The sequence below is a fragment of the Oncorhynchus keta genome, chromosome 28 (assembly GCF_023373465.1).
Source record: "Oncorhynchus keta strain PuntledgeMale-10-30-2019 chromosome 28, Oket_V2, whole genome shotgun sequence".
In the NCBI taxonomy this organism is placed as follows: Eukaryota; Metazoa; Chordata; class Actinopteri; order Salmoniformes; family Salmonidae; genus Oncorhynchus; species Oncorhynchus keta.
Genome location: NC_068448.1, coordinates 6,865,094 through 6,875,093, shown reverse-complemented (window position 1 = coordinate 6,875,093; position 10,000 = coordinate 6,865,094). Strand labels below are relative to the sequence as shown.

Below are 10,000 nucleotides of genomic sequence, written 5' to 3'. Positions count from 1 at the left end.
CACTAATTATGTCATTATTTTCATTCCAAGTGTGTTAAATGCAGAAGACACATTTCAGTTGAATGCATTGTTGTACAACTGACTAGGTACCCCCCTTCCCAATTTCCCCTTAATAAAGTCACTGGAGGCTGTTGAAAACATGTATTGAGACCACAACAAAAAAAGCACCCAGTCCTGCCCCCTCTCGCACCGAGTCCTGCCCCCTCTCGCACCGAGTCCTGCCCCCTCTCCTGCACCCTCTCGCACCGAGTCCTGCCCCCTCTCGCACCGAGTCCTGCCCCCTCTCGCACCGAGTCCTGCCCCTCTCGCACCGAGTCCTGCCCCCTCGCACCGAGTCCTGCCGCCTCTCGCACCGAGTCCTGCCCCCTCTCGCACCGAGTCCTGCCCCCTCTCGCACCGAGTCCTGCCCCCTCTCGCACCGAGTCCTGCCCCCTCTCGCACCGAGTCCTGCCCCCTCTCGCACCGAGTCCTGCCCCCTCTCCTGCCCCCTCTGCGAGTCCTGCCCCCTCTCGCACCGAGCCCTGCCCCCTCTCGCACCGAGTCCTGCCCCCTCTCGCACCGAGTCCTGCCCCCTCTCGCACCGAGTCCTGCCCCCTCTCGCACCGAGTCCTGCCCCCTCTCGCACCGAGTCCTGCCCCCTCTCGCACCGAGTCCTGCCCCCTCTCGCACCGAGTCCTGCCCCCTCTCGCACCGAGTCCTGCCCCCTCTCGCACCGAGTCCTGCCCCCTCTCGCACCGAGTCCTGCCCCCTCTCGCACCGAGTCCTGCCCCCTCTCTCGCACCGAGTCCTGCCCCTCTCGCACCGAGTCCTGCCCCCTCTCGCACCGAGTCCTGCCCCCTCTCGCACCGAGTCCTGCCCCCTCTCGCACCGAGTCCTGCCCCCTCTCGCACCGAGTCTGCCCCCTCGCACCGAGTCCTGCCCCCTCTCGCACCGAGTCCTGCCCCCTCTGGCACCGAGTCCTGCCCCCTCTGGCACCGAGTCCTGCCCCCTCTGGCACCGAGTCCTGCCCCCTCTGGCACCGAGTCCCGCCCCTCTGGCACCGAGTCCCGCCCCCTCTCGCACCGAGTCCCGCCCCCTCTGGCACCGAGTCCCGCCCCCTCTGGCACCGAGTCCCGCCCCCTCTCACACAGCTAGAGCTGCTGCTGTCTACTCTGTCTATCATCCTCTAACTGCCTCTCTCTCTCTCTGTGTTTCAGATTGTGTATATATGGAGAGCCGCAGGCCCAACACTCCCTACTTCATATGTAGCATTCAGGATTTTAAACTGGTGAGTACTAGCCTTTTCCTTCCTCTGTCCCCGAGCAGGGCTCTAACCCTGTCCCTATAACCCTGGCCCTGAACAGGGATCTAACCCTGTCCCCATAACCCTGGCCCTGAACAGGGATCGAACCCTGTCCCCATAACCCTGGCCCTGAGCAGGGCTCTAACCCTGGCCCTATAACCCTGGCCCTATAACCCTGTCCCCATAACCCTGGCCCTGAGCAGGGCTCTAACCCTGGCCCTATAACCCTGGCCCTGAGAAGGGCTCTAACCCTGGCCCTATAACCCTGTCCCCATAACCCTGGCCCTGAGCAGGGCTCTAACCCTGGCCCTATAACCCTGGCCCTGAGAAGGGCTCTAACCCTGGCCCTATAACCCTGTCCCTATAACCCTGGCCCCTGAGCAGGGCTCTAACCCTGTCCCTATAACCCTGGCCCCTGAGCAGGGCTCTAACCCTGTCCCTATGACCCTGTCCCTCTAACCCTGGCCCCTGAGCAGGGCTCTATCCCTGTCCCTATAACCCTGGCCCCTGAGCAGGGCTCTATCCCTGTCCCTATAACCCTGGCCCCTGAGCAGGGCTCTATCCCTGTCCCTATAACCCTGGCCCCTGAGCAGGGCTCTATCCCTGTCCCTATAACCCTGGCCCCTGAGCAGGGCTCTATCCCTGTCCCTATAACCCTGGCCCCTGAGCAGGGCTCTATCCCTGTCCCTATAACCCTGTCCCTATAACCCTGGCCCCTGAGCAGGGCTCTATCCCTGTCCCTATATCCCTGTCCCTATAACCCTGGCCCCTGAGCAGGGCTCTAACCCTGTCCCTATAACCCTGGCCCCTGAGCAGGGCTCTATCCCTGTCCCTATAACCCTGGCCCCTGAGCAGGGCTCTAACCCTATAACCCTGGCCCCTGAGCAGGGCTCTATCCCTAACCCTCAGTCACCCCTAGCCCCTGAGCAGGGCTCTATCCCTAACCCTCAGTCACCCCTAGCCCCTGAGCAGGGCTCTATCCCTAACCCTCAGTCACCCCTAGCCCCTGAGCAGGGCTCTATCCCTAACCCTCAGTCACCCCTAGCCCCTGAGCAGGGCTCTATCCCTAACCCTCAGTCACCCCTAGCCCCTGAGCAGGGCTCTATCCCTAACCCTCAGTCACCCCTAGCCCCTGAGCAGGGCTCTATCCCTAACCCTCAGTCACCCCTAGCCCCTGAGCAGGGCTCTATCCCTAACCCTCAGTCACCCCTAGCCCCTGAGCAGGGCTCTATCCCTAACCCTCAGTCACCCCTAGCCCCTGAGCAGGGCTCTAACCCTATAACCCTGGCCCCTGAGCAGGGCTCTATCCCTAACCCTCAGTCACCCCTAGCCCCTGAGCAGGGCTCTATCCCTAACCCTCAGTCACCCCTAGCCTGCTCTTAACTGCAGGCCCCACCACTGTTGTTGGAATGTCTGGTGGTAAAGGCCCTTCAAACAGCTCTTTGATGTGGGTGTTATTATCATTCGTATGTTTTTTGGGGGAAATGCAGACGGCCTCTTTTCTGTGTTTTTATGGAAGGCAGATGGTGAGTTAAGCATGTGGATGTAGAGTCATCTGTCACCGTGCAGACTGAAGTTAAGTTGAACAGGGGACATCTGACTCCCTGTATATCAACCGTTGGTTCTTACCCATGCGTTCCTAGTGGTTATTTCCTACGCTGTCCTACGTAAGGCTTGGTCGGTATACCGTAAATACGGAAAAACGCCACAGGATGGGTTTTTTTTTTTTAATAATGTCAAAACTATTTCTCTGATGTTTTTCAATAAATGTAAATATTTGCAGCTACTTTTTAAGTTAAAACCTGCAGTCAACTTTTGCAATACGTTAGGAGATAAAGAAGATGGCGTTGTAGTTCTATCTGCTGGTGAGTCCGTAGCGTTGTAGTTCTATCTGCTGGTGAGTCCGTAGCGTTGTAGTTCTATCTGCTGGTGAGTCCGTAGTGTTGTAGTTCTATCAGCTGGTGAGTCCGTAGCGTTGTAGTTCTATCAGCTGGTGAGTCCGTAGTGTTGTAGTTCTATCAGCTGGTGAGTCCGTAGTGTTGTAGTTCTATCGGCTGGTGAGTCCGTAGCGTTGTAGTTCTATCAGCTGGTGAGTCCGTAGTGTTGTAGTTCTATCGGCTGGTGAGTCCGTAGCGTTGTAGTTCTATCAGCTGGTGAGTCCGTAGCGTTGTAGTTCTATCGGCTGGTGAGTCCGTAGCGTTGTAGTTCTATCGGCTGGTGAGTCCGTAGCGTTGTAGTTCTATCAGCTGGTGAGTCCGTAGCGTTGTAGTTCTATCAGCTGGTGAGTCCGTAGCGTTGTAGTTCTATCAGCTGGTGAGTCCATAGTGTTGTAGTTCTATCAGCTGGTGAGTCCGTAGCGTTGTAGTTCTATCTGCTGGTGAGTCCGTAGCGTTGTAGTTCTATCTGCTGGTGAGTCCGTAGCGTAGCGTTGTAGTTCTATCAGCTGGTGAGTCCGTAGCGTTGTAGTTCTATCAGCTGGTGAGTCCGTAGCGTTGTAGTTCTATCAGCTGGTGAGTCCGTAGCGTTGTAGTTCTATCTGCTGGTGAGTCCGTAGCGTTGTAGTTCTATCAGCTGGTGAGTCCGTAGCGTTGTAGTTCTATCAGCTGGTGAGTCCGTAGCGTTGTAGTTCTATCTGCTGGTGAGTCCGTAGCGTTGTAGTTCTATCTGCTGGTGAGTCCGTAGCGTTGTAGTTCTATCGGCTGGTGAGTCCGTAGCGTTGTAGTTCTATCGGCTGGTGAGTCCGTAGCGTTGTAGTTCTATCAGCTGGTGAGTCCGTAGCGTTGTAGTTCTATCAGCTGGTGAGTCCGTAGCGTTGTAGTTCTATCAGCTGGTGAGTCCGTAGCGTTGTAGTTCTATCAGCTGGTGAGTCCGTAGCGTTGTAGTTCTATCAGCTGGTGAGTCCGTAGCGTTGTAGTTCTATCAGCTGGTGAGTCCGTAGCGTTGTAGTTCTATCAGCTGGTGAGTCCGTAGCGTTGTAGTTCTATCAGCTGGTGAGTCCGTAGAGTTGTAGTTCTATCAGCTGGTGAGTCCATAGCGTTGTAGTTCTATCGGTTGGTGAGTCCGTAGCGTTGTAGTTCTATCGGCTGGTGAGTCCGTAGAGTTGTAGTTCTATCAGCTGGTGAGTCCATAGCGTTGTAGTTCTATCGGTTGGTGAGTCCGTAGCGTTGTAGTTCTATCAGCTGGTGAGTCCGTAGCGTTGTAGTTCTATCGGCTGGTGAGTCCGTAGCGTTGTAGTTCTATCGGCTGGTGAGTCCATAGTGTTGTAGTTCTATCGGCTGGTGAGTCCGTAGCGTTGTAGTTCTATCGGCTGGTGAGTCCGTAGCGTTGTAGTTCTATCGGCTGGTGAGTCCGTAGCGTTGTAGTTCTATCGGCTGGTGAGTCCGTAGCGTTGTAGTTCTATCAGCTGGTGAGTCCGTAGCGTTGTAGTTCTATCAGCTGGTGAGTCCGTAGCGTTGTAGTTCTATCGGTTGGTGAGTCCGTAGCGTTGTAGTTCTATCTGCTGGTGAGTCCGTAGCGTTGTAGTTCTATCAGCTGGTGAGTCCGTAGCGTTGTAGTTCTATCGGCTGGTGAGTCCGTAGCGTTGTAGTTCTATCGGCTGGTGAGTCCGTAGCGTTGTAGTTCTATCTGCTGGTGAGTCCGTAGCGTTGTAGTTCTATCAGCTGGTGAGTCCATAGTGTTGTAGTTCTATCAGCTGGTGAGTCCGTAGAGTTGTAGTTCTATCAGCTGGTGAGTCCGTAGCGTTGTAGTTCTATCAGGGAGTCTCTGTTGTACGGTGTGCATGAGGTGAAGTTCACTAGTATGCAATCAGCCATCTTATAGTGGCTTTCTGCCAGAAGTCAAACAGCTCTGGATGTGTTATCTGTACAGCTGCCAGTTTTTTTTTTCCTTGTTCTTCCTACTAGAGTTTTTAATTCTCCTCTGGTCTTCTCCCCTCTGTGGACACATGCTGCTGTTCCTTCAGAAAAGCATCACAACTTTGTTCATTGACACTCTTCCTCTCCTTCTCTTTCGGTTGCAGATGTCCACACTCACTGAAAATGACCTTCGGTAGCTACTCCCCATATGCTCGCATAACTTAGATTCATTTTAGTTCGTTAGCGTTTAGCGGACAGCGTCTATTTAGTCGACAGCTGTACATAGTCTATCGGTAAATAGCCCATCCCATTTTTACCTACCTCATCCCCATACTGTTTTTATTTATTTACTTTTCTGCTCTTTTGCACACCAATATCTCTACCTGTACATGACCATCTGATCATTTATCACTCCAGTGTTAATCTGCAAAATTGTAATTATTCGCCTACCTCCTCATGCCTTTTGCACACATTGTATATAGACTCCCACTTTTTTTTCTACTGTGTTATTGACTTGTTAATTGTTTACTCCATGTGTAACTCTGTGTTGTCTCTTCACACTGCTATGCTTTATCTTGGCCAGGTCGTAGTTGTAAATGAGAACTTGTTCTCAACTAGCCTACCTGGTTAAAGAAAGGTGAAATAAAAAAAATAAAAATAAATATTTGATTTTGCTATTAGTTTGTGCTAATTTTGTTAGCATTCTGGTAGAGGCCCAACGGGGTTATGCTTTTTAAGCCCCCGTGTTCTATGCCAGTAATAGCGTAAATCCCAGGATGAGATAAGGATGGTATGACGATATGCAATTCACAATCTATTACACTTCTCTGTCCAATGTTCACTCGAACGTTGTGGTCATTTATGTTACAGTAGGTACTGGACTTTAATGGTTTAGCAAACAGAGGAAACAGACAGAGAATTCCTGGAGTTATTTTCCTGCCAAGTAGAGTAGTGTGAGGTGTATATGTGGATTGATGTTTCTTTCTCAATTAGACGACCTGGAAAATGTGTTTCTGTGTGAGGAGGCGGCCTATAAAATGATATATCTGATCGTGTCTATTGTTGCTAGCCGATGATCAGAGATTGATTGTGTTGAATATTTTACGGAGACAATTGTCTGAGACTTTAATGGATGTAATGAAGAAGCAATTTAAAACATATTTGATTTTAAGGAGTATGTTTTCACCTCCAAATTGCCTGAATTTCCTTTTTTCGAGATTGTAATTTGCTGCTTCGTAAAGAGCTTGCTCCTCAATGGGGACGAGGGAGTATGCTTACTTTGTTTTCCTGGCTCAGCAACAAACACACATTTTTACGGTGCTGTCTGCACTGCAGGTGCACTGGTTTTGATAGCTGCAACAGATAATATCTATGGCTGCTCTGTAGCAGGGTTTCTACTAAGACTCTGTAGCAGGGTTTCTACTAAGACTCTGTAGCAGGGTTTCTACTGAGACTCTGTAGCAGGGTTTCTACTAAGACTCTGTAGCAGGGTTTCTACTAAGACTCCGTAGCGGGGTTTCTACTAAGACTCTGTAGCAGGGTTTCTACTGAGACTCTGTAGCAGGGTTTCTACTAAGACTCTGTAGCAGGGTTTCTACTAAGACTCTGTAGCAGGGTTTCTACTAAGACTCTGTAGCAGGGTTTCTACTAAGACTCTGTAGCAGGGTTTCTACTAAGACTCTGTAGCGGGGTTTCTACTAAGACTCTGTAGCGGCGTTTCTACTGAGACTCTGTAGCGGGGTTTCTACTGAGACTCTGTAGCGGGGTTTCTACTAAGACTCTGTAGCGGGGTTTCTACTAAGACTCTGTAGCGGGGTTTCTACTAAGACTATGTAGCAGGGTTTCTACTAAGACTCTGTTAGCAGGGTTTCAACTAAGACTCTGTAGCGGGGTTTCTACTAAGACTATGTAGCGGGGTTTCTACTAAGACTCTGTTAGCAGGGTTTCTACTAAGACTCTGTAGCGGGGTTTCTACTGAGACTCTGTAGCGGGGTTTCTACTAAGACTCTGTAGCAGGGTTTCTACTAAGACTCTGTAGCGGGGTTTCTACTGAGACTCTGTAGCGGGGTTTCTACTAAGACTCTAGCAGGGTTTCTACTAAGACTCTAGCAGGGTTTCTACTAAGACTCTGTAGCAGGGTTTCTACTAAGACTCTGTAGCAGGGTTTCTACTAAGACTCTGTAGCGGGGTTTCTACTAAGACTCTGTAGCGGGGTTTCTACTAAGACTCTGTAGCGGGGTTTCTACTAAGACTCTGTAGCGGGGTTTCTACTGAGACTCTGTAGCGGGGTTTCTACTAAGACTCTGTAGCGGGGTTTCTACTGAGACTCTGTAGCGGGGTTTCTACTAAGACTCTGTAGCGGGGTTTCTACTAAGACTCTGTAGCGGGGTTTCTACTAAGACTCTGTAGCGGGGTTTCTACTAAGACTCTGTAGCGGGGTTTCTACTAAGACTCTGTAGCGGGGTTTCTACTAAGACTCTGTAGCGGGGTTTCTACTAAGACTCTGTAGCGGGGTTTCTACTAAGACTCTGTAGCGGGGTTTCTACTGAGACTCTGTAGCGGGGTTTCTACTAAGACTCTGTAGCAGGGTTTCTACTAAGACTCTGTAGCGGGGTTTCTACTAAGACTCTGTAGCGGGGTTTCTACTAAGACTCTGTAGCGGGGTTTCTACTAAGACTCTGTAGCGGGGTTTCTACTAAGACTCTGTAGCGGGGTTTCTACTAAGACTCTGTAGCGGGGTTTCTACTAAGACTCTGTAGCAGGGTTTCTACTAAGACTCTGTTAGCAGGGTTTCTACTAAGACTCTGTAGCGGGGTTTCTACTAAGACTCTGTAGCGGGGTTTCCACTAAGACTCTGTAGCGGGGTTTCTACTAAGACTCTGTAGCGGGGTTTCTACTAAGACTCTGTAGCGGGGTTTCTACTAAGACTCTGTAGCGGGGTTTCTACTAAGACTCTGTAGCGGGGTTTCTACTAAGACTCTGTAGCAGGGTTTCTACTAAGACTCTGTAGCAGGGTTTCTACTAAGACTCTGTAGCAGGGTTTCTACTAAGACTCTGTAGCAGGGTTTCTACTGAGACTCTGTAGCAGGGTTTCTACTAAGACTCTGTAGCGGGGTTTCTACTAAGACTCTGTAGCGGGGTTTCTACTAAGACTCTGTAGCAGGGTTTCTACTGAGACTCTGTAGCAGGGTTTCTACTAAGACTCTGTAGCGGGGTTTCTACTAAGACTCTGTAGCGGGGTTTCTACTAAGACTCTGTAGCAGGGTTTCTACTAAGACTCTGTAGCAGGGTTTCTACTAAGACTCTGTAGCGGGGTTTCTACTGAGACTCTGTAGCGGGGTTTCTACTAAGACTCTTGCAGGGCTTCCACTTAGTCCAAATGAAGCACCATTAAGATGTTACTACAACCCCCTCTCATATCTATATTAACATGAGGCGCCTCTGTCTATGAGCTGTGAATGAGGGGCCCGGGAAGGGGGCCCCCGGGGAGGAAGCCGGGTGATGATGGGAGGTCACTGCTTGGGCCACATGGCTCAGGGAGGAAGAAGCAGTGGGTGTGTGTGTGTGAGGGAAGTGTGTGTGTGTATCCTTAGCAGCAGTGCTTTAATCAGATTGCAGATAGAGGGAGAGAGACGGCTGAGGACTCACACTAATAACACAGTGTTTGAGTCTCATCTACAGCTTGATGAAATTTGCTTCCAGAGGTCTCTGTCTAACAGAAATATGCCTAATTGTCCAGGGAGAGAGAGACAACAGGTTACATCAGCCTCTTTCTTTTCCCTCTAGCCCTCTGCCTGGTCTCTCTGCCTGGTCTCTCTGCCTGGTCTCTCGCCCTCTGCCTGGTCTCTCTGCCTGGTCTCTCTGCCTGGTCTCTCTGCCGTTCTCTCTCGCCCTCTGCCTAGTCTCTCTGCCTAGTCTCTCTGCCTAGTCTCTCTGCCTGGTCTCTCTGCCTGGTCTCTCTGCCTGGTCTCTCGCCCTCTGCCTGGTCTCTCTGCCTGGTCTCTCTGCCTGGTCTCTCGCCCTCTGCCTGGTCTCTCTGCCTGGTCTCTCTGCCTGGTCTCTCTGCCTGGTCTCTCGCCCTCTGCCTAGTCTCTCTGCCTGGTCTCTCTGCCTGGTCTCTCTGCCTGGTCTCTCTGCCTGGTCTCTCGCCCTCTGCCTGGTCTCTCTGCCTGGTCTCTCTGCCTGGTCTCTCTGCCTGGTCTCTCGCCCTCTGCCTAGTCTCTCTGCCTGGTCTCTCTGCCTGGTCTCTCTGCCTGGTCTCTCGCCCTCTGCCTGGTCTCTCTGCCTGGTCTCTCGCCCTCTGCCTGGTCTCTCTGCCTGGTCTCTCTGCCTGGTCTCTCGCCCTCTGCCTGGTCTCTCTGCCTGGTCTCTTTGCCTGGTCTCTCGCCCTCTGCCTGGTCTCTCTGCCTGGTCTCTCTGCCTGGTCTCTCGAGCACTCCTCTCTATTCAAAGGGCTTTATTGGCATGGGAAAGTTTTTGAAAATAATAGACATTGCAAATGTTATATTGACTATGTACAGTTTTGTCACAATGTGCAAATAGTTGAAGTATGAATTGGAAAATCAATAAACAGATTAATATAGGTTGTATTTACAATGGTGAATCTCTGTCTCCCCTCTCTCGCTCTTTCTTCCATCATCTCTCCTCACTCCTGTAATTAATAAACAGCCATCTGCATGTGTGTGTGTGACCAGAGACGCTGTACCAGCTGTCACCTTGTTCTCTATACCCCCTGCTCCAGCAGCTGTCTGAAACGCACTGCATCCTCCGTTAGTCCAGTCAGCCAGCCAGCCCAACTAAAATCAACGAGCAAACAACCTCCGTTAGTCTAGCCAGTCAGCCAGCCAGCCCAACTAAAATCAAC

At 51.4% G+C, this 10,000-nt stretch overlaps 1 protein-coding gene and 1 long non-coding RNA gene across 20 annotated transcripts in view; one reads left to right on the top strand and one right to left on the bottom strand.

The window, feature by feature from the left end:
* The window catches only part of LOC118377891 (arginine-glutamic acid dipeptide repeats protein-like), a 670,308-nt gene that overhangs the window by 186,007 nt on the left and 474,301 nt on the right, over positions 1-10,000 (top strand). For all 7 annotated transcript variants that reach the window (XM_052484576.1, XM_052484574.1, XM_052484575.1 and 4 more), the window contains one exon: positions 1,197-1,267. In XM_052484576.1, coding sequence (XP_052340536.1) covers positions 1,197-1,267 — 71 coding nt within the window. The remainder of the gene's footprint in view (positions 1-1,196; positions 1,268-10,000) is intronic.
* LOC127913139 (uncharacterized) overlaps positions 9,185-10,000 on the bottom strand; it is a 2,775-nt gene continuing 1,959 nt past the window's right edge. For all 13 annotated transcript variants that reach the window (XR_008084848.1, XR_008084852.1, XR_008084851.1 and 10 more), the window contains one exon: positions 9,185-10,000. This exon is cut by the window's right edge and continues 734 nt beyond it. This is a non-coding gene — a long non-coding RNA (uncharacterized LOC127913139).